General features: G+C 57.3%; 1 protein-coding gene across 30 annotated transcripts in view; it reads right to left on the reverse strand.

Moving 5' to 3' along the window:
* Window positions 1-23,755, reverse strand: part of PCBP3 (poly(rC) binding protein 3) — a 192,979-nt gene that overhangs the window by 14,806 nt on the left and 154,418 nt on the right. For 18 of the 30 annotated variants that reach the window (XM_074321971.1, XM_074321951.1, XM_074321899.1 and 15 more), the window contains 8 exons: window positions 15,335-15,489; window positions 14,291-14,314; window positions 13,459-13,491; window positions 12,969-13,085; window positions 11,982-12,113; window positions 11,270-11,398; window positions 8,135-8,278; window positions 4,521-4,562 (listed from right to left, as the gene is read on the reverse strand). In XM_074321971.1, coding sequence (XP_074178072.1) covers window positions 4,521-4,562; window positions 8,135-8,278; window positions 11,270-11,398; window positions 11,982-12,113; window positions 12,969-13,085; window positions 13,459-13,491; window positions 14,291-14,314; window positions 15,335-15,489 — 776 coding nt within the window. The remainder of the gene's footprint in view (window positions 1-4,520; window positions 4,563-8,134; window positions 8,279-11,269; window positions 11,399-11,981; window positions 12,114-12,968; window positions 13,086-13,458; window positions 13,492-14,290; window positions 14,315-15,334; window positions 15,490-23,755) is intronic. The other 12 variants (XM_074322390.1, XM_074322271.1, XM_074322338.1 and 9 more) reach the window with 2 other exon arrangements.

Below are 23,755 nucleotides of genomic sequence, written 5' to 3' on the forward strand. Positions count from 1 at the left end.
TGTTCTCTCTTCCTGGGGCTCCAGCCGGAATGTGTTCTTCCTTCACAGTCCTTGTCATCCGTTTCTCAGACTCCCATGTGCAAACAGGTCACCCGGGTCTTGTGAAAATGCCGATTCTGACTGTGAAGGGGTTGGCTGGGAGGAATGGCCCACCCGAACCCCCACCACTGAACAGCTCCGCAGGAGAGGGTGCTGATCTATTTGTCTAATCCCAGAGAAAGGGGACAGAGAAAGGAAGAGTTAACTGAGCGAAGGTGACAGTTGACCCAGACCTCATGTTTTAGGGCAATGACTGCAGCAGCCCTGACCTGGCAGCAGATGGGGCCATGGGCACCTCTCTCACTCAGAGCTACTCAATCTGGAAAGAATGGAGCCAGATGTGTAGCCATCAGTTGGTGGCTATGGAGCACAGTGCTGGCTTGTCTTTCCATGCGGTCCCTGTGAAACGTGATGAGCAGCCTCTGCGCCACGTCCCACAAACATGAAGGAAGCGGCTCCCCTTGTGTTCAGAGCGCTGCACAGCCCGGCAGCCCCACAAGGATGTCACCATATGGCCTTCCCAGACGTCTCCGCTTCTGTTGTGACTCGCGTGTTTCTGCAGTTCCCATTGCAGACTCTGCACAGGAGACTCCTGGCAGACACTGGCACCATCTGACTGCCAGTTTCTTAACTCCCTCCACCAGATGCAGCAGCGTGGGGAGTGAGCCTGCTCCCTTAGTCACTGGCTCCTCAGTTCTGGGCAAGGGACCTCTTGACGTTTCCAATGCCTGGCGTGACAACCAGACGATGGTGCTGGCAGCGACCTCACATGCTAGTGCAAGATACTTCCTGGTGTGACAACTGAACGACGGTGCCGGCAGCAACCTCACACGCTAGTGCAGGGCTCAGGGAGGGAAGCAAGGAGGGCCAGTCCTTTGTCACCTCACACATGTCCTGCTGCTGTCACCTCACACATCAGCACCACCTCTAAATCAGGGGGTATTAAGTGGAAGTGACGTGGAAACTGCAAACTGGAAATAAAGATCACACACAAGGGGATGCTTGACATGGACTAATTTCTTCCAGAAGAAAACAAGTACTTACTGGTGTAATCACGCTACTAGGATTTCCAGGCGGGAATTCCCGCCCGTTCTCAGAAATTTTTTTCGCTTTCCTATTCCTGAATCCCGAGATATAAACTGTTTTCTGTTCTCCACGATGAATCGTTTCCACAAAGTGACGGGTGATACTGCCAACCACCTGGGTTCAAGGAGCTGATTTTCCTGATTTCCCGACCAACTTTTCTCAGGATTCGGGAATGGAAAAGTGAAAAAATTCCTGAGAATAGGCAGGAATTCCTGCCTGGAAACCCTACACACTACCCTAACTAGTGGCAGAAATGTCAGTGAGAGACAGACGGGGTGGTTACTGCACTGTGTCCAGGCTTGGCAGCTGTCTGCCTCTGCCCCCACGTAGAGGCCCCCCCTTTCTCTTGTCGGGGACTCTGCCTGACCCCTTGGGGAGGACCCGCGGAAGGGGACAGACAGCCGCCCCAGCACTCTAGCGGTTAGTAGTCCCCACGCCTCTCTGGAATGTGCAGAGCGGTAAGCTTCCAGAGGAGTCGATAAAACAATGCAGGTGGCATGCGAAAACCTGCAGGGAAACTGGTGGGCGTGGGCGATGATTCTTAAGGACAAACCAAAGCATTCTTTAAAGTGGGCACAGAAACATGTGTAATCTAGTTCTAATAAAAAACCACTCAGATCTAAGAAGTGCATTTTCTCATAGTCTGTGTCTGACTCAGGTAAGGTCTGGTTTGCTGCGAGACGAGCGTGGCTGCGTACCACGTGTCAGAACTGTGGCTACACTATGCGCAGTGTGCACTAGAGGTTCCTGTAGGTATTTTATTTGGGTTTCCAGGAATGAAGCTTTAAAACTTACTACTGAATTTGAGGCTCGGATAAAAATTGCCTTCCTGGCCATCATCAGCTCTGTCCCCAAAAGGTCACTTTATTTTTATTTTGAATGGGTTACCTAAGTGCCTTCAACTGGGTGTGTCTGCAGGGGCAGCACTTCCGAGCGCTCCGCTGGCCAGCCGCGTCATGACCGCTGCCCCTCCCCCATGCGGGCCCAGAGAGCAGACCATTCGCACAGAAAGCACTTCACAGTCAACAGCCACGTACTTCAGATCTCTACCAAGCGCAACGAACGAGGAGGCACTTATGGAAAGTCGTTAGTTTAAGCTATCTGGAAAGGAGCCTGCTAAAGTACCCACTCTTAAAACAAACTGAGAATCACATGGAAAGAGTAAAACAACCGACTGATAGCCAAAATCTGTCTTCCAAGCCAATCCAAATTCGACGTCCTCACACGGCTGCACGGGCTCACACCTGGGGACAGTGCCAGCTCAGAGGCGCCCGGAAACTGCAGCCCTTCTTCACTGGTGGGCCTGCGGGTCTGGCCACGGACCTATAGCTGCTCTGGGGCAACTGACTGACGCTTAAGAGCCAGGCCGCTGCCGAGTTCTCCAGCTTCGAAAAGGTCGAAGAACCAGGCTTGTGAACCCGCTTCTGCACACGTGTTCCTGACGGCACAGGCCACCCTGTCCCGGAGAGAGTGACGGCCGTGTCACCCCAGGAACACAGTCCGTTGGCCCCAGGCTGATGTCCATCCCCACCACTCTGGACATCCCGTTAGGAACCCTGGAAGCTGCCCAGCGCGGTGCCGCCACCCCAGCCCCACCTGCGTTCACCCTGCCCAGCGTTCCTGCATGTGGGGACGGGCAGCCCTCCACCAGGTGCTAACATGTGCCTCAGTCCTGTGGGCTAAGAGGACGTTGAACAGGCATTACCTGTGTGGGCTCCCAAATGTGCCTGAGCTATAGGGCCACCCCACCGCTCTTGGGGGCTCACAGCCCCACTGCTCTCATTTTCACAGACAACGCCATCAACCTGGGAGTACGAGACACCAGCATTTTCCCAGAGCTGCTGTGGCTCTTTTGAGAAGGCGGAATGGGTTCACCCCCACCTCCCAGAGACCTGATTAAATTCATAGAAGGGTGATGAGCATCCCCAATAACAGAATGGGGTGTGGGGGCAATTGCCAGCAGGGCTGGTGTCACATTGTCCGCCAGGGGGAGGCCGAAGTGACCGTGGGCAGCTGTAGCAGTGGGCTTGGGTGGGCGGGGGGACAGCAGTGAGCTGGGGACAGAACTGGGCGCCACCCCACCAACCACCTGGCGCAGGCCAGCTGTGCCCCCCCACCACGCCCCGTCAGCTTCTACTTAACACGTGGAGCCCTAACGGCGTGTTCTGGGCAGGAGGACGGCTTCCCAGTGGGGACAGGCAGGTGTGTGCCCAGGGCATGATGGGAGGAGGGGCTTCTCTTCACCACGTCCTCTATCATCCGAATTCCCATGTGTGTTGCTTAATGAGGACTTTTTTCAAAAAGAGAAAAACCATCAGTATTTCTGTCCTGCAGTGTGAGTGGGCTGACCTCTGCATTTCTGACACACACACTGTTTAGCACGAGTTAACCTCTGGGCCTCCTTGGCCTGCCTTTGGATCCTACTCAGACGACCCTCCCTTCAGCTGCCCACTTCAAAGCACAGGACCTGCAGAAGATGCCCAAGCATCTCGGGCCCGGTGGCACCTCCCTGAGGGGGAATGGTGTCTCTCGGCTCTCAGCTGGGAAATGCTTTCTCAGCAGAGGATGCAAAGCTGGTTTAGAGAAGCACGAGGCTTCCTGACACAGTTGCAGGTTTGCCCCAGATGTGGAAAGCAGCACCACGCCCACTGGTCTCTTCTCTTCCTGCTTCCTCCCTTCCTATCCCCCTGCCCCCCGTTTTCCCATGCCCAGCCAGCATAGCCTCTGCACTCGTGGCCCCGAGCCCCAAGGAGAGAGCCCTGTGTTCATGTCGCTGCCCTGTATCTATCTCGGCCCTGAGAGCTGCACGTTGTCCCCTGGACCCCAGGCCCTGCAGAACCGCCGTCTGTTCTCACACAGCACAGGAGAGGTCCCAGCAGTCCCCTGGGTGCCATGTGGCTGTCACTAACTCTAGAATGAAAACCAAGGCTTGTCCCCTTGGCTTTCACAGACATGTGAACCGTGTTCCTACTTGGGCTCTGAAAGGGGAGTGACCCTCACGGACATGCAAAGGCCCTTTCTGACCCCTTAGACCTGCCTGCCAGCACATCTCCTCACTCAGGTGCGTGGAAGGCTCTGTGCTATTCCTGCCCATGGGGTGGGGCCGGCGCCGGGGACAGGGCTGTCCCGCGGTCACAGCCCGAGGCCCCGTGTGTGGAGGGAAGCCCCACGGCTGCAATAGTCGGAACAATTTGACATCAGGCCAAGTCCTCCATGTGAGTAGAATTAGTGCTAAGAGATTAAAGGTTATTCAAGGTCATATGGATACGACAGAGGTCAGAAACATTGAGAGGACGGTATTAATATTATTGCATAATATTAATATTTTAGCAGTTCACAGCAGCATGCAGATAGTAAAAGGTGACGAGAGGGGAGGGGACAAAGTGAAAACTCACATCTGGGTGCGGGATGGCGTACTGTCCCTGGATCGTGTAGGCCTAGAGAGAGAGAGACTGTCAGCTCGCGAAGGAGGGCCCTCCTCTCAACAAGCCTCCCTCCTGGGTGGGGCTCTGATGTGAGCAGGCCCGTGCCCTCTGGTTACAGCTGCCCCCTCCCACAGTGCAGCCCCACTGCCCAGTTGTGCAGGAAAGGGGAGTCCTCCCATGGCACCTGGCATCCAGCCTCGCCAGCGCCCCTCACTGGGCTGGCCAGAGCTACCACCAGACTGATGAGCTGGGGAGCTGCACCCCACTTCCTCCCAGGGCTGCAGGAAGCTGGGACTGGCCAAGTCAGCGGGGAGGGAGGGAAATGACTCACCCTAAATGCTTCCGACTCCCACTCCCCTAGTTTCTTAAAAGAAACTACCTATGAATTATCTGACCCCCGTTACAGAATCACTAAGTATTAACCTTTTGAAAATTTAATCAACAATGAGAGTAAACACTTTTAGGAAATATTTACTCCAAGAAAACCAAACAAAAAAGAAACCTTTAAAAGGTGACCCCCAAACCAATTTTGCAAAAGACAATTAAATAAGAAATGCACCCAAATCAGCCACAGGATCGACCAGCCCGTCACCTAGCCTCTGACGCCAGGCTGGCTGTTCTGACTTGGGGGGGCAGCATGCTCACAGCACAGCTCCCATAGGGTCGAGCTGGGTGCCGAGGCCTCATTTTGGTTTCACAGTTTCACTGGCCTCTGAGACAGTGACTGGGACCAGTCACAGCAAGTGTGGGCCCTGCTGCCTCTCCCACCCACACTATCCAAACCCCACTGACAGGCAGAGGCCCCGCCCACCCCTACCTGCTTCAACAGGCCATCAGCTAAGATGCTTCCAGAAACTTATGGCCAACAAACAAACCACACGGAGTCAAGGAAGAGTCAAGACCAAAGACTTGCCATCAGCCTCGGTGATGTGGTAAGCGCACCCCAGCCCCAGGCCTGCGACGTGTGCAGGGGCATGGCTTCCAGCACCCGGCCGTGTGGGGTTCCCCCTAAGTTACATCCTAAGTGGACAGCTGACGCCCACCTGAGCCCACACGCGGGGGTCCCTGTGCATTGAGAGGGAAACTTCAGGCTAGTCCACGAATCACTCCTATGGCCCTCAAACCAAGAGTGGTTTCCATAGTCCTGCCAACCACAGGGCTTGAGTCTGCTGATTTCATCATAAGCCACTGGCCAGGGACCACGGGAGGAGGGGTCCCAGTCTGGGTTAAGCCCGCCCACTGGCATCTCACGAAGAAGGAAAGGGAATCTTATCAGATGTGGCAGGTGTCCTGGTGACAAGGCACCGTTTCACGGAGCCCACAGAGGCTGCATCCAGACCTCGCCTTCAGCTTTTGTAGAGTTGCCACTGGGCCATGCTCCAATGTGTCATCAAAGGTGACAGGCTCTGGACACATGCTGCCCTCCCCCTGCCACCCCGAGCGACACAGGTCCGTGACAGGTCGGACCTGCAGCCTGCGTTTCTGAGTGGACAGCATGTGCGTCCTGGAGCTCTTGGCCCCACACTTCAGGTTGCTGACTCATCTCTCACTTGCTGGGTGGCTGTGGTCCTCAGCTGTCTGACCGTCCCTCTGGGCAGGCAGGCAGGCAGGCTGGCAGGCAGACAGAGGGTGTTGGGAGGAAACCTGCACCATCTGAGCCCCCTGAGAAGCAGGCGGCCCGCACCCATGGCTGAGCTGTGCCATGGGCCCAGACCTCCAGGTGCATGTGCCGCCAGCACAGGCAGACCACCTACAGGGACAGTATCATCACTGAGGAAAGTCAGGGCGAGCCTCTCCGGCCACACGTCCCTGCAGGGAGGCTTTGCAGCGTGTGTCGTGCGGGTGCTGGAGGGCTCGCTGCTGCGCCAGGTCCCATCCACACCCTCGTCCTGAGTCTGCACTGTGCCCTCTGCCCGGCTCCCCGCAGGAGTGGTGATTCTCCTGTGACTCGCCCCCCTCACAGATGACCAAGACCAGCCATTGGCTGGACCAGACTCTCCCAAGGGCACAGGCACTGGGTGAAGATGCTGACAGCCTCGGGACAGGTGCCCATGACGATGGTGACTGGGCGGTGGGCCAACAGTCCTGCTTTCCAGGGTAGGAGCTGATGGCGGGGCGCTGACCATGCAGCTTCCGGGCCCCCATCTGTGGTAATATCAATGTGCCTCCCTTGGGAACAAAGTCCCACCCTACACTGCACGGCATCATGGCTTTGTCCCCCCTCAGGATGGAGAGCACACAGGAAAGTGACCTGCTAGCTAACCACAACTGTGGGCGAGGAAACGGAGCTCTCAACAGCGTCGGCTGTGACTCTGACTCGGCCTCCTCACCCCCCAGGTCGGCAGAGTGGGGCATGGCCAAGGGTCCTCTGGTCCCGGCCTCAGCCTTGCTTTCCAACCTGTCACATGGGGACGTGTCCATGTCCTGGGGCTACTGTATGGACGTGAAGACAAAAGTCAGGGCTGTCGGGAGACTTTAGCGTGAGTTGGGCTGGTGGGAGAGATGCCCCAAGTGTGGAACCCCTGGGGCCGCAGCGTCGGACAGGGAAGCCGGGGGACCATGCAGGCCACACAGAGCCACTGCGTCCCTCAAATGCTACTGAAGACGTGGGACCACAGCGCCCCATCCTTCACCTAATGTGTAAGTTAAGGCTAAGATCAGGTAAGATTCCTTTCCGTAGTATAGAAAAGCATGGAAAAATGTGTTATTTGCCCCTCTTCTTTCTTTTTAGTGATAAAATGAAACGCCGTGGCCATTCTCCCGACCTGGGTCCCCTGTGGCAAGTCTGTCTTAACTCTCCCTTGAACAAGACACACATCACTGCCGACTGGACGCAGAGCTCCTCCAGGCACCACTGTCTGGCTGCGTGCAGAGTCCCTCTGCCCGGCTCCATGACCCTGGGGTGGCGGGGCAGGCCAAGCTCCTATGGGACGCGCTGGGCCAGGTACCCCATGGCGGGAGGTGGCACTTGTGAGGAAATGGGGCACAACTTCTCCACTCCGCTCTCTCTAGGCCCTACTGAGTGAGTTGCTGGCCTCAGACTAAGTTTCTCTGTGGCTGCTGGCCTCTCAGGCCCCTTCCTGGTAGGAAAGAAAGGAGGGTAGTGGCTCCAGCCAAAACGACAGGTGTGGCGAGTGGACGTCCTGGCCTGCCTTGAGCGGAAAGGCTGTCTACTGGCTGGGACTCACCCCAGGGACGCTAGGAGCGTGTGCTTCTGGAAAATGGGACCCTAGCTCTTCCAGTTCTGGTTATTTCCATCAGGAGCCCGAACAGGCACCTGGGATACTCCGGGCCCTGCTACCTAAGCTCCTTAAAAACCCTGGAGAACCAGATTTGGGCAGGCGTGGCCCAGGCAGCCCTGGGTGAGCACGGAACCAGGTCCTCCCATGCCAGGTCAAGGGGAACACTTGCTGGGACCCAGGGCATCCACCTTGGCCCTTTCTGACACCACCCAGCTCGGCCTCTCTCACCAGCAGCCCATGCTCCCCTCCTCCCCCCGGCAGTCGGCTGAGAGAGCTCTGCGTCCAGGGTGCAAGGGGCGGGAGACGTGCACGTGAGAAGGGAGAAAACCTGAGTGCACTAACGGGCAGCGGCGGGGGCTGCAGTAAAAGGCTGAGGTTGGCAGTGGAGGCCGCGAGCGGGTCGGCTCTTACCTGACCACCTGCAAAAATGACAGGGGTGGAGGCGGGCTTTGGGCGGTAGGGAATGGTGGCACCTTTCGGTGGGGACTAGGAAAAGGGACAGGAGAGGGAGAGAGAACGTTAGACAGCCTCACAGTGTGACAGTAGTGGGGGGGGACAGCCTCTTCCTGAGCCCGCCTCCTACTGTACCCCCGCCCAACCCAGTCCCCCAGGCCAGCAGTACTGGGGGGACGCCCCAGGGCGGAGGGCCACCTGCCGAGAACCACGCCTCAGCACCCCCGGTCCCTCTAGGGGCCGCCTCCCTCCTCCTCGTAACCACAGATCGCCCCGCGTGGGCGTCGGTCACACAGCAGGATGGTGCCCAGGACGGGTGAGAGGGGAGCACATGACCCCACACGCTGCACAGACGGACTGTGGCACTGTCACTGTACACCCGTCAGCCCGAGGTGGCTTCGAGTCCAAATGAGATATTCCAGTCACAGTGAGGTTTACTATAATTTCCTTTCAATATTCTGTGTCCAGAAGTGTGAATTCTTATCTTTTGGTGAATGATACTGTCCCATTCCAGGTTCTGATAAAGTCAGCCTGACCCCTTGGTCAGAGAGTCAGGCTCTCCTTGTCCCCTGGGGGGTGGGATAGTGGGTGCTTTTCCCTGGTTGCAGAGGCCACAGGCCAGGCCCAGCGACTGAGTTGGGAGTCCCCGAGTCAGTGGGTCGGGGGTCAGGGCAGCCATCCCTGCTGGGTATTGTGGAGGCCACGGCCCATTCAAGCCCAGCCCCCACCCCAGTCAGTCGGGTGTGACCTCAGACACACAGAGCCAGATGGGGACAGCAGTGGGCAGCAGCTTCAACTCTGCAACCCAGGTCATACTGTGCAACCTTGAACAGACTATGTGACCTTGGCCGTGCTATCTGACCTTGGTCACTGTGACCCTGGCTGTGCTGTGTGACCCTGCTGTAAAGCAGAAAGGCTGCTGAGAAGGCCTGTGATCTGATCCTGACGCCTGGGATTGTGTTTCTGGGGTTATGATTGAGCACCTCCAGAAACGTCTCTGTGCAAACTGGGGTTCACTGTGATCTCAGACCCGACTCGGGGCTCACCGAGGAAAAATCATGACTGATCCGAGAGTGAACGAGTGACCATTTGCACTGTGTCAAGCAGAGAACTCAGTTTGGCTGCCGCCCTGTCCCTAAGCCGGGCAGCATGCTCCTCAGCCCGTCACCTCACTCCATGGTGCCCTCGGACCCCACCGATGGCAGCATCTGCCATCCTGGCATCGGGAGCTCTGCCAGCCTGTCCTGCCGCCTCTGGCCTGTGACTCCTGGCTTCCCGACAGAGGCCAGGCTGTCTGAGCACAGGTGCCATCCACGCTCCTCCCAGGCAGGCCGCGGCCAGGCCTGGCTCTCCACAGGGCCACCCGGCTCGCTGGCACCGAGGTTCAGCCCCGCTGGCAGTGACTTTGAGGGCGTGAGGCCTACCCCACGGCCACCCCTGAAAGTCCCCAGAGCCTCTGCTCTATTCGCCCAGTCATTCTCCACTTCGATGTGGCCCAGACGGTCCCCAGCTGCGGTGAATCCACGTCCTCACACAGCAAAGCTGCTCCTGACCACGAGACCTTCGTGACGCCAACGACACAGCGTCACCTCAGCCCAGCGCGTGTTGTTCATATTCGCCACGTGTGCTTCAACGTTCAGCATCCACGTGAGCCTGCGGCCATCAGGAAGGAGACTGTCCCAGCCACGGCCCCGGGGGCGCCAGCACCCCAAAGCCCACGATGGTCAGACCTGCTTCTGGGGCCGTCTGGCCACCAACGTGGTGCAGACAACGCCCCGTGGGAAGAGTTCTGAGGAGATGACATGTTCTGTTCTGACCCTTGCCTGGGGACAAGGGAGGGTGTAGGAGGATGTGGGTGGGGGCTGCCTCGCCAGCCACGGGACCCGTTCAGATCACGCGGCCACCCTGAGGTGCTCACTGCTGCCACGCGTCCCGCAGCACTCAGAGTCCCAGGCCCATCGCCGTCTGCCATGCGGCCCTTTGGGGTCCCAGCAGATGGGGGCTCGGGAACATGGGCCAGTGCCAACTGGCACCATGACCAGTGGTTGGGGCAACTTCACAATAACATCTAAGAAACTACTTTTGACTTCACAAAATACCGTACTTCAGGGAAATAAGACTACATAAATTTCTTTAAAGAGAAGGACATGGGTTTTAACACCAAGTCAAGTAAAAAAGAAGGATAAAGCCACAGCTGCCCAGCGAGGGTTCCATTCCTACTGCGTGGAGGTCACTCCCGCAGAGCCGTGGGCTCAGGGCCCAGGCGGCCGGGCCCCCAGCACAGCTGCTGGAACTTTTCGTTTGAGGCAGCACCACGTCATCTGAGCTAAAGAGACCAGTAACTACTGACAGCTTCAACGCGTCTGGCTGTACTTGGGGCACTGGTTGAAATTTAAATCTCAGGGCTTTCATCCCCAAAAATGTCAAAGGAGGCTTTGCCTTGCTTAGCTGTACCATCTCTGCTTCTCTGTCGGTTTTTAATCCATTTGTTTCCTTCTCTGTCTTTACAATTTGGGCATTTCCGACTGTTTTTCCTAAGTCCTGCCCTTTGTTCCTGGGTGGGGCTCTGACGCCTTCGGCCGGCCCAGCACTGTCGCCTACCACCTCCCCTCCTCATCTCCACGCAGACCCCTCTCCACGCAGGCTTGTCTTCTGGGCAGACCTATCTTCAGCGCAGACTTGCACTGTTTCTAAGGCCCAACTGTTTACTAAAGGCCCCTCACCACATCCAGTTCCAGAAATGAAGGCAGAGGCGCCTGCCTCCCCATGCATTCTCTCCCCCGGCTCCCCAGTGACGACGACAGACCCCCAGGTGGCAGGCAGCAGCCCTGCCCCTCCCAAGGCACCCAGACACCCAGCATGGCTCCCAGTCAGGTCGCCTTGGGCCACGCTCCCGATGCCTGGCCCCCACACGGCCCTGACCTCGCTGAGGCACCCAAGCCTTTGCCGCCACCGACACTAAGAAGCCATCGCCAGTGTGGAGAGAGGGCAGGCCGGCCACGAGCACGGATGCAGAGACCGTACCTCCAGCATGACCACACAGATTTGCTTGACACACTGGATGATGGCGTCGGGGGTCCCAGAGATGGTCACCGCCCGCTCCGTGGAATTGGGCAGCATGTCCCCGGCCACCTGGACCTGGGCACCTGTGGACTGGAGAAAGCAGAAGTTGGGAGGGGAACAGGAGAGGGACCAGGAGGCTGCGAGGCTAGAGCTGCCCTTCCGGATTTGCTCGTGGGCGTGCTGGAGGGCAGTGTGCTGGGGAAAGCCCACCCCGACGTCACCCCATGGCACCCCCTCCACATGTCCCTTGGGGGGCCCTGTGGGCGGGTCTGCCCAGCATAGAGCTGGCACAGGACAAACAGGGCTGCCCAGGGAGTGTTTTAACCGGCAATCGGCATTTGCAGGAGAGAAGACAGAAAGGGAATCACTTCTTTCCGACACGTGAAACTCTATGCGCTCTGGGGCGGTTAGGCCATAAAGAAAGATGGGTTCTAGATGGGCCTAAACGAGAAGGAATCACCCTCCTGGGACGGAAGGGCTCAGGTTTTCCTTGAAATGAGTGCACCTGTGGCTGTCGAAGGTGCACCTCACGCCAACCCCATCCCAACTGGGATGGCTCGTGTTCTCCCAGGAAATGGGGGGCAGGGCCCCTCACCCTCGAGCCACATGACCTCGGCGTGCGGCTCCTTTCCCACCCAGTCGCCGGACACCACTGGGCGGGGGGTCCTGTTACCTCCCTGATCTCCTTGATCTTGGAGCCGCCTTTGCCGATCAGGGACCCGCACTGGCTGGCGGGGACCACCAGCCTCAGTGTCACGGGCGGCTTGCTGGTGGCGGGGCTGTTGCTCATGGAGTTGATGATGTCCTGGGGGAGGAGGGTGCCTGTGTTGGCCAACAATGCCCGCTCTGGACACCAAGAGAGCAAGTGAGGGGCTCTGGGAGAAAGTCGTGTGATGAGCTCCGAGAGGCCTCGGGGGGCCATGGGGGGCAGGGGCCACGCCCACGGGAGGAGGACAAGCGTGGAAACGCACGTGGCCTGGAGGGAGGTGCATGCACCCTGGCAGATGGCCGAGCGTGCAGAGAAGGGACACAGTGGCCAGGCGGGGCTGGTCACAGAGGCTGGAAGACCAGGTCAGGTTCAGGACAAGGAAGGGACAGCTGGATGGACAGCAGCGACTGGCACACGTGTCACATTGGTCATGGCGCTGCCGTGCACGGGGCAGGGCACCAGTCAGAGGGCGCCCACACACAGGGCCTCACCTTTGTCCACAGGCGTGGCAGGGCATGGGTGGTTTGGACAGACAGGGGGACTCTTTTGACAGAAAAAATTATTCCCTAGCTTGATCACCCTCTGAATAAAAACTCTAAATGCATCTCTAAATCATTTCTGGCAATTTCAAAAAAAGTAAAAACACATGAAAACATTGAGATGTGACTCTGAAAATTGCAGCAGACACACAAACGCATACACATCCATGTGTGCCAGCGGGGGACCTGGTCACGTGTCTCTGCTCTATCTGGTCACTCCTAAACCAAGCTGGTCCACCCGGGGTCAAGCCAGCTGCTCTAGAGAAGGGGAGGCGAGCAGCGAGGTGGGTGGGCCCAACGCTGGCCTGAGGGGTGTGGGGAGTCCTGGGAAACAGGAGCTGACAGGAGTTGGGGCATTCCTGGTGGGCTGGGCTATGACCTTGCCCTCCCCCGTCTCCGGTGGTGATCTCACCTCCTCAAACTTGTAGGCGATCATGGCGAAGGCCTTGAAGATGGCGTCGGTTGGGCCTGTGATGGTCACGATTCTCTCTGGGCAGTTTCCCTCCGAGATGTTGATCCTGGCACCACTCTACACGGGAGTTGAGCAGAGCCCAGAAACTGGATTAGAGCCGCGGGGCAGTGACAGGCTGGCTGCTCCTCCTGACACAACAGATGCAGACATGTCCCGTGGCACGTGATGGGCAGACCTCAGCACTCAACAGGACATCCTCTCCGGGACTGCCCTCTACAGGGAAATTTTAATGAGAGAGGACCCAGCGGTTCTAGGGCAGCTGGCCTGGGGAGAAGCCTCTGTGCCACTGTGTGCCCCGCGTGCACTGAGGGGACCGCACGGGGGTGCCCTGACACCCCTGTGCAGGACTCCCAGCTGGTCCGAGCGCAGAGCCGCTGGAGGCCCTCCCGCCCGCAGGACACAGGATGCCGCTGAGGACACCCCAACTCACCTCTTCACGCATCTTTTTCACAGTCTCTCCTTTCTGGAATAAAGATTTAGACAACAGGGAGATGGGTCAGGCACACAGAGGGCTCAGAGCGGCAGTGTGCAGTGTCAGGAGCCACCTCCCCCCAGCACCCGAGGCTGCCGAGAGCCTGACACACGCTGTGCCTCCAATGAGCCCTCAGCACACCTGTCACGTGAGCCCAGGGGCCCACGGCACTGAGGGTGGGCGGGCTGGGACCCAGGCACCTGCCTGGGCACCACACTTGGCCAGGGCACCTGTTCTACAGTGTGGAGACGGGAATGAACTAACTAACCCCATGGTCATCACGGGCAGGACCATGGCGGCCCCAGAGGCACTTATGCAAAGAGCTGGACTTGAGCACAGAAGAGGCCCCCATTGGACAGGAACCACTTGGAACCCCAAAGGTAGTCAAAAAGCAACCAACGGGAGGGTGATGCCTCATCCCTGCCTCTCCCACAGGCACAGGCTCCCAAATTGGCTGTGACTTCCCTGCGGGAACGGTCCTTCTATTTCTGAAAGGAAACACAAGGAGACCACCAGCGCTCACTGGCCAGAGGGGGCGACTGCTCGGAGGGATGCAAGGGAAGGAACCCTGCCTGGGCTCTCACACCCAGGAGGAAGGACTGGCCACCAGGGCAGTGGGCGGTGGGGCTGCAGCAGTGACTACTGGGGCCTCCCGGGCTGTCAGAACTGGTGACCAGGATGCTTTTGGCCTGAGATGCAGGATACCTCTGGGGTTCTCACTGCCACCGTGCCCGGGCACACCCCCAGCACAGGGACCGCGACAGAGGCAAAGAGGTCATTCAGTAATCACCTTCCCGATGATGCTTCCAACTTCCTGTAGGAAAAAATCACAGAAAGGTGATGTCACACAGCAGAATGACCAAACACTGTCTGCTGTGAGTGAGGAAGGGGAGTTAGCCGGTCAGGAGGGGTGTGCAGGCAGGCCCTGCAGCTGCAGGCTGCCTCCGTGCCCACACGGCCACGGCCGACCCCAGCCCAGCCTCTGACTGACAGCCAAGCAAAGGAGAACGGCCAGCTGCTTTCCAGCTAAACAAGGACACAGGAGCCAGCCTGGAGGGGCCCCCATTGGCCATGTCAGGAACAAAACGAGCATCAAAATAAGTAACGACACAATGAGGAATAAAATGGATAAAACAGCAAACGCTGAGTCTACACAGACACGAATGCATGCACTGAAAGCTTGGTGACAAATGGGACATCTACACAGCATCTAAGCACCCCGGCAATGACCATCTAGTAACCGTGGGGGACAGCAGCTCTGGGTGGAGACAACTAGAAGATCAACCAGGTGATTGGTAATGGGACACCCTGAAATCTGGGCCACCTGTAGGAAAGCTTTTGTGACTTTTCCTGCCCACGGTGAGGAACTATCAGAAAAAGCCACCACGATGAACATTCTAAAAAAGAACTGGTCAGAAACTTTCAAAGGTGGAAGGCAAAGGAAGACCAGAGCAAGTCCTCCAGGGTCAAGGGGACTAGACATGTGACAAGGACATGGAATGTGAGCCCACCCTGAGTAATCTGTTAGGAAGGACAGTGCTGGGATACAGGAGACTGAGGCTGGGGTGCGGTCAGGTGACCGCAACGGATCTCCATCAATGTCCTGACTTGGTGACGGGGAATACCAAGCATGTGGGAAATACACTGAGGTACTTGGTGATGGGGCATCAGCTCGGTTACTTAGTCTCGAAGGTTCCGGGAGAAACGTCTAGGCTGCATTGCACCTGAGCTTGCTTCGAGTTTTAGGAAACAATATACAATACAAGGGCCCTAGGCACGGCCATGTCCTGCCTCCCTCCTCCCAGTGACCAAGGCAGGTCTTCAGCTTCTGTACCTTTCCATGCATCAGCAGGCGGATTGTCAGGGTCACATTCAGGCCACCTTCTGAGACCTTGGACTCCATCTTCCTCCCAAAATGCAGCTGGGGGTGGTGGCTGAAGGTGCTGAGGATGCCGTGAGGAAGGACAGATGGGGCCCAGAAGGTGTCACCTGCAAAGAGAAGGCACAGCTGCTGCTGACCAGAACACCAACACACGGGGACGTGCTGGTCTCTCGGGGAGTGGAGGCTGCTGGCGAGGTGAGGCAGGGGCTCAGGGAGAGGCTAGTGCAGGAGTGGAGCGACCTGCTGGGCAGGGGAAAGCCTGGCAGGTCATCCAGCTCTCTGCCTCAGCTCCCGCTTCTGTAAGTGGGGGAACAGGGACAGCTCTCGCGCTGCTGGGGAGGAAGGTCACCCAGTGGGTAAGCCCGGGCTTCGTGCATGTCCCGCGTGTCCGCTGTGCTATGAGGTCAGTCCCTCCCATTCTCTCCCGCCATGCTTCCCTCGCTCTTAAAAGCAAGGCCATTTCAGCTGCTGGCATGCCCGTTTCGTTGTTGACATTCCCTGGCAATCTTCACTGCTAAGGGGACTTAGTCTCTATCACGAAACTGCCGCCGCGCCGAGCTGAGCGTCCCCTCCCCGTCAGGAGCTTTCCTTCCATACCCACATCACTGGTGTGTGGGGCAGACTTCCTGCACGTCCAGTGCTCAGCCTACCAGGCAAAACGCTGGCCCCGCTGTGAGATGCAGGCCCGGCCTGAGCAGGCAGTGAGCTCAGGCACGGGGGCCAGCGCCACGCGGCCCGCTACACGCTGCTGGCTCGGGTCCACAGCATCTGGCCTCAACAGGGGGAGGGGGGAGGACAGAGTCCAAGCTCCCCACCCAGGTCTGCCAAAGTCCCTTCTCAGAAGGATCCAGGTCCTCCTTCGGGCTAGATTCCGAGACACAGGTTACCCCTGCCGCGGCGTATGGAGTGGCCTCACATGACAGGCGCCAGCGAGGCCAAGGGAAGGCTGAGTGCACAGTGAGGGGAGGGAACTCAGACCAGCCGGGGAGACATCTAGGAGAACTGCCAGGGGTGCACCAGACCTTGACTCTAGGACTGGGAGGCGCTATTTCACTCTACGGGTCACAGGGGTCACAGGGTGTGCGTGTTTGTGTGGTCTTTCTGGGAGCGCAAGCAGGAAGTCTCCGGGAGCCCCTCTGTGCAGTGCACAAATGGGGGCCCGGACATGGCGGGGTGCAGGGTATGTGTACGGGGACGTTGCAGGGCTGTGGGTCCACAGGGAGCAGAGAGGAGGGGACACAAGGGCACAAGCAGACCCCATGGGAGGAGGGTACCCACCAGTCTGAAGAGGGCGGGCAGCGGGGCCACCAGGGTCTGACAGCGGAGTGTCTTTGTTAGATAGAAAGGCAAGACAGGCCTCGCTGGAGGCAGGTTCCAGGTGACACAGGGGCGGCTCCAGGCCCAGGGGTTCCACGAGAGGCCTCCGGGAGCTGCCACCTGCCCCGGTGCACCCCTGAGAGTGTGCGGAGCTGCTGGGGCAATGAGGGACCAGGCCTTGCGAGCCGGGAGAGGACCCTCGGGCCGGCTCTCTGAGAGCTGCCCGCACACCAGCCCACACTCAGTCCCTTCACCAGTGAGTGACAATGTCCCAGTGCCAGCGTGGCTGCCTCAGTCTGTCAGGAACAGAGGTCCTCTGGAAGCTGCGTGTGCCCCCATGTGCCCCCAGGCTGCCTGCCCACCGGCCCTGTGAGGCGCCTGCAAAGGTGAGAGGCTGAGTCTGTACACAGGAGATGACAGGTGGGAAAAGCAACCTTCTCCTTTAACTTACAGGTTTTGGGGGCAAAAAACTGGTTTTCTCATCAAGATAGCTCTGCTGAAAAATATGCTAAAAGGAAAACATAAAGCGGAATCAAAGTGCATCCCATCACCTGTGTGACGTTTGGGGACACCTACAAAGGGCCATGACAGGTGACTCCTGGCGTGGGCAAAATGACAGCTACCGGTGCATGTCTGCAATAAACACTTGCATTTAAAAAAGTATTTATGGGTAACTTCAACACAATTAGTTCTAGTTATTCAAAATACAGTGACACATTTGAGTACAAGGGTTCTAACATGAAGGCACAGAACCCAGCAAACAGTTTTAAAAATTGCCCTTGCATCCTCGTGCTCTCAGCCCAGTACGGCAGCCACATGGGCTAGTTACAGCTAAAGCAAAAAAGTCACTAGTCACACGGAAGTGTTGAGTAAACAGCCTCAGGTGGCTGGTGGCCTATGGAGGAGCACAGGCAGAGAGCGTCTGTCACTCAGAGGGCCCGGGAGGAAGGGCCCAGAAGGGAGAGGAGGCGGGTGCTCTAGCCCCAGGGACTGACTGACGTGGACCAGGGAGCAGGGCTCCCTCCCACCGCAGTCAAGCTGAGCCCAGCCATCAGCGCCAAGGGATTGGATCACATGGGGGTGGGGGGGGCATGTCCTCCTGAGTCACGGGATGGCAGGGCCCCCTGGCCAGCTGTTATGTAAGCGTTTCCAGCCGCATGGAAAAAGTGGGTCAGCGAGTGCCCTCAGTCACACAAGCCAGCACCTTCCTTCACCCCTGGCCCAGCGTGAGCATCCAGAGCCCTCTGCAGGACAGCGGGAACAGGCAGTCCTGGGTAGGGGTTAGTCATCTGTGACTCAGCACCCTTGACCCTGAAGAACCCCCAGCCTGCGAGTGGCACTGGGCAGGTAGCTCCCTCAGGATCGTGGGATCTCAGTGGGCATGGGCTCGTCGTCCTCTGGCAGTCCCACCAGGCCCCAGGACACCCACTCATCACAGGGAACCCCTGGAGTACCTGGGCCTCGCTCCCACCTCAGGGGCCACGGCTGCCCGGGATGCACAGAGGATTCAGCTGGACTCCCGTGGTCACAATCACCCACAAAAAGTCAGAGGGTGTTCCAGAAATGGGCAGATCTCTTCACCTCCTTCTGTTCTCTTTAGTGCTGCAGATTTATTATATTTTCAATTCATTAATGGGGGGAGAGAAGCAGGCCTGGTCCTCCCACAGGGCCTAGCAGGGGCCTCCCTTCTTGCCCGCCCAGTCTGTGGTGTAAATGCCGCTTTGTGCTGACCAAATCCATGGATATTCCTGAGCCCTGGACACACGCCACGTGCCTGCCCTGCACCGCCGCCCCGGTCTCTAACAGAACCCACAGTCCACACGTGCGACCAGTGGAACTCCTGACCCGCGTCTGGCAGTGACCCCTCTGCCTGCTGCCCAGTGTTCAGGCCCACGCCTCTCCCCTCTGCCCCATCCCATCCACTCGCAGACCCTGGTGTGTGGACGCAGGGTGGAAAGTTGTGTCCTTTTCTAGTGTCTTCAGGAGAAAGCCGACGGCACCCATTTCAAACCTTACTTCTTGCCTAATAGGTGTTCGGTTCTGTGCATTTCTTCATCCGGTCTTGGCTGCATCCAATGTGATGTCTGTGCTTTTTTCCACTCATTTCAAAATGCTTTCAGATTTCCCTTTTGATTTCTTCTTTGATTCATGGGCTACTTCAAAGTGTGTTACTGCGTTTTCAAATATTTAGAGATTTTTGAGATACCTTTCTTTTGTTAATCTCTAATTGTGGTTAGAGAACATATTTGTGATGCTTGGGACAGTTTAAATTTATGGAGAGCTGCTGAAAGAGCAGAATGGGGTCCATCTTGCTGAGTGTGATGCTCGTGTGAGGGTGGAACGTTCTACAAGCATCCACGAGAGCATGCTGGAGGGCTGTGCTGTCCGAGCCTCCCACAGCCCTGGGATCCTGTGCTGGCCTGCCTGCTTATTCTGTGGAGCACTGAGGCAGGATGCTGAAATCTCAGACTGTCACTGTGGCCGTTTCTCCTGCAGTTCTACCAGCTTTTGCTTCATGTATTTTGAAGCTGTTCTTAGCATCGGAACGTCTGGCACTGCTGTGATCTATCGGTGCACGACTCCTTTTCACTAGGAAAGATCAGTCTTCATCTCTGGTAATTAATTCCCTTGGTTCTGAAAGTCACTTTGTCTGTTATTACTACAGCAACCCGTTTTCTTCTGGTTAGTGCCAGCATGGTGTATCTCCTTCCACCTTTCACTTTGTGTCTGTGTAGTTAAAGTGAGTTTCCTGTAGGCAGCCTCCAGTTGGACCTGCTTTCCTTTTATCTCATTTGACAATCTCTGGTTTGTAAGTGGCTGTGTGGACCATTTACAGTGGTTGCCGAGACGGCTGAGTTTCGATTTATCGTTCTAGTTCCTGCACTCACCATCTGTTCTTTGTCCCCCGTTTCTATGGGTTTTCTCTGCCATCTTTTGTAGTAACTGCGTCATATTATGATGCCACTTTACCACCTCTGTCCACTTACTAGTTGTAACTCTGTGTTTCATCATCACAGCGGTTGCTTTCGGGTTGAACTTACTACAGTGCAATGTCCAGTGGTCTCTGCCACTTCACAAAGTACAGGCGCCTCTCAGCAGTCGGCTTCTGCTTCCGCGCTCAGCCTGAGCTGTCATTGTCACACGTTTAAGTCCCACCTGTTATGAGCCCTGTAATGCATTACCATTTTTCACTTACACAGTTGATTATCTTTTAAAGCGATTTAGAGAATGAGAAAATGTCTCTCGTCTCATTCTTACCATGTAGCTTTCACTCCTCTGTGAAGATTCAAACTACCTGCTGTAATTTTTCTTCTACCTGAAGAATTTCCCTTAATATTTTTGGTAGTGCAAGTATTCTGGTGATGAATTCTCTCAGCTTTTGATTGTCTGAAGAGCCTGTCCTTTCTCTGCGGTTGTGAGGCTACTTTGGCGGGTAGAGAATTCTAGGTCGACGGTCCTGGAAAGGTTTTGTCCTCACCCCTCACTCATCTTGTTTCCAACAAGAAGCCCCCTCCAGCCTCACCCTGGTCTGCCATAGGTAGTGTGCCTTTCCCTGGCATATTTAAAGGTTTCTCTCTTCATCACTGGCTTTGCCTTTGCTCAGTCTAATTGTGAGGTACCATCCCATAGTTTCTTGGATATGTGACCTTGGAGTTATTATCGATTCTGGAAAATTGTGGCTACTATGGCACAGCCCCTCCTGCCCCCCCTGGATGTGGCACGCCAAACACCAGGGTGCCCGACACCAGGACCAGAGACTGCGCACCTTCCTCCAGGAACCCATGAATACATGGAGGCGACTGGTAATCAGTAACTTTGTTAATTCACCAAGCATTTCCTTGTCAATTAGTAAGCTGCAGGCAGTGTGCTGTCCTACAAAGACTGACAAACAGGACGGCCTTGCCAACAGATCACTATGGTAACAGTGACAGCCAGAGCAGCAGGAAGACGGCCCACAGCCCAGGGCTCACATGGGGGACGCCCTGCCCCGTGTGGAGCCTCTGGGATGAGTCTCAGGCAACTGCACCTGGGGCTCTGAGGGCTCCTGGGGGAAGCTCTATGAAGGCCTGTCACCCGCCTCCCAGAACTGCTTCCAGGACAGCAGTCACACAGGTGCCCTGTCCTTGGAGGGCGGTGCAACTGCATGATTCGAGTCTGGGAGAGGAGGCCCTGCTAAGTGCTCCCTGGTACTTCGGGGCTCACCTGGTGGCCTGGTGCTCGCCTGGTGGCCTGGGGCTCACCTGGTGGCCTGGTGCTCGCCTGGTGGCCTGGTGCTCGCCTGGTATCCTGGGGCTCACCTGGTGGCCTGGTGCTCACCTGGTGGCCTGGTGCTCGCCTGGTATCCTGGGGCTCACCTGGTGGCCTGGGGCTCACCTGGTGGCCTGGTGCTCGCCTGGTGGCCTGGTGCTCGCCTGGTATCCTGGGGCTCACCTGGTGGCCTGGTGCTCGCCTGGTATCCTGGGGCTCACCTGGTATCCTGGGGCTCACCTGGTGGCCTGGTGCTCGCCTGGTATCCTGGGGCTCACCTGGTGGCCTGGTGCTCGCCTGGTATCCTGGGGCTCACCTGGTGGCCTGGTGCTCGCCTGGTGGCCTGGTGCTCGCCTGGTATCCTGGGGCTCACCTGGTGGCCTGGGGCTCACCTGGTGGCCTGGTGCTCGCCTGGTGGCCTGGTGCTCGCCTGGTATCCTGGGGCTCACCTGGTGGCCTGGTGCTCGCCTGGTATCCTGGTGCTCACCTGGTATCCTGGGGCTCACCTGGTGGCCTGGTGCTCGCCTGGTGGCCTGGTGCTCGCCTGGTATCCTGGGGCTCACCTGGTGGCCTGGTGCTCGCCTGGTATCCTGGGGCTCACCTGGCCATCCTGTGACAGAGCAGGGAGGCCTAGGCATTGGAGTCACCTGGATGGGGTGTGTGCCCCTTAGGGCCTCATCCAGGAGACCCAGGTGGCCCTGGAAACAGCATTTTGAGCTTGTCCAGATTCCTCCTGGGTGAAGCCACACTGGGGAACCACTGGCCCTAATTCCCATCCAGTTTTTTCCCCCTCTATCCATCAGGAATCCCAGTAGGCTGCCAGTGATAGGAACCCACAACCACAGAACCCACTGACCAGGTGCTCAGGGCCTGCTTTTGTCCTGTGAAAGAAATCGGGAGCGTCAGTGGGCTGGGGGAAAAGTGGGGGCTTGCACACTGTGGGAGGTGATGGGGTGAGGAAGTGGGGGACAGGGAGACTCATGAGCACACGGCGCAGGGCAGAGCGGAGGGGGGAGGGCTGACGATGGAACACCAGTCAGCCACAAAATAGGACAAATTACTGATGCACTCAACAATCGGGGTAGTCTCCAGGGAATCGGCCGAGTGACAAAAGCCAGTCCCCAAGGCTTATACACGGTATGGCTATTATGTAACATTGCTGAAATGCGAAAAAGACAGAAATGGAAGACAGGTTAGTGGCTGCCAGGGGTTGGGAGGGGCAGGGACAGGAGGGAAGTGCCTGTGGCTATGAAAGGGCAGCACAGGGACCCTCATGGGGATGGAATGTTCTGGATCTTGTCGGTATCAGCGTCAACATCCTGGTCGTTTTCTAAATGTCACCACTGAGGGAAACGAGGTACACGGAATATACTGTTTTTCCAAATGCATGTGAACCTACAGTTACCGAAATACAAAATTTTATTTTAAAAAAGCAGCCACTACAAACCTGAGATTGTACCAGACAACTCACAATTCATGAGAGAGTAAAGGAGCCAAATATTTCCTCTGATAATTCAAACAAAATAACCATCTTGACACTGTACGAAGACGTGGAAATTACTTAAAAATTCAAGTCAGGGAGCCCGCATCAGCCGCCCCTCCGAGGGAAAGCACTGTGACCAGGTTCCCGCTTTGATGCTGCCAGAGGCCCATGCCTGCCCTCACCCACTCGTACATGCGCACACCCACTCACTCAGCCCCGCCCTCACTCACCCACTCACACGTGCACACTCACAGTCTCACACACGGGTGTTTCCCGTCACCCCTTTAGGTTGGATGGGTGTGGGGCCTGCGGCAGGCGTGTCCCTTGAGAACCTCTAGTAACAACTTGGCCTCAGCCTGTCCCAGGGAGACGCAGGTCACTCGGGGGCCCAGTAGCACAGGGCATGGCCTCTGTGCAGGTCTGGCCAGGGGACTCTGTGTGCCATCGGCTGTTCTGCACAGGCAGGGCCTGTGCATGTGGACGGAGTGTTAGGGGACGCACAAGGGTACCCACAACTCTAAGAACCATGCAGGCCGACGTCACCTTGCCCCAGTCTGTGGTGGGAATGTGGCGGTGCCTCCAAACTTCCCAAACAAGGGAAACAGGGCTCGCAGCCCCGCCGTAGCAGCTGAGCCCCAGGCCCCGGGGAGACACTGAGACTCTGCAGCTGTTCCTTCCAGGGCAGATAGAGCAGCGGTGTGTGGTACCCGCTGGGCCTGGACACAGTGCTCAGAGGGCATGGCCTCCCAACAGCCACACTGTGGCCCTGGCTCGCTTTGGACACGTCGGAGGTACGTCTTGCTTCCCATCGCCAGTGACCTTTCTAACTTCAAATCGAGCCATTCTTCCCTTGCTAAAACCCTCCGGCATCTCTCCATGGCCTAAGCAATTCAACAGGCCTTCCCCACAGCGCTGCCCTCACTGCCTGCACTTCCAAGTCCCATGTGGTCCCACTGGCCTCCCTCCCTGGGACAGAGGCAGCGTTCTCCTGCTCTACCTGTATCCCCGAACTGCCAGCGCCCCCTCCTCCTGGGCCCTGTTCTCCCCACAGCCCTGACCCTGCCGCACTGTAGGCAGAGGACCCGCTTAGCATCTTCATTCAACACTGAACCCCCAGTTTGGAGCACAGGAGGGCAGTCCAACCTCAGCACGGACGTAAAGGCTGCGTGAGCACCTACACTGAGCACTGCCCACCTCCATTCCCACGGCCACTGTGGGCCAGAACCCAGCCATTTCCAGACTCGGAAACTCAGGAGACACCCAAGATGACGTTGCATTGCTCCCAGTCCACTCGCCTCCTCACTCCTCATTCGGTCACTGAGGGT

The sequence above is a fragment of the Rhinolophus sinicus genome, linkage group LG01 (genome assembly GCF_036562045.2).
Source record: "Rhinolophus sinicus isolate RSC01 linkage group LG01, ASM3656204v1, whole genome shotgun sequence".
Taxonomy (NCBI): Eukaryota; Metazoa; Chordata; class Mammalia; order Chiroptera; family Rhinolophidae; genus Rhinolophus; species Rhinolophus sinicus.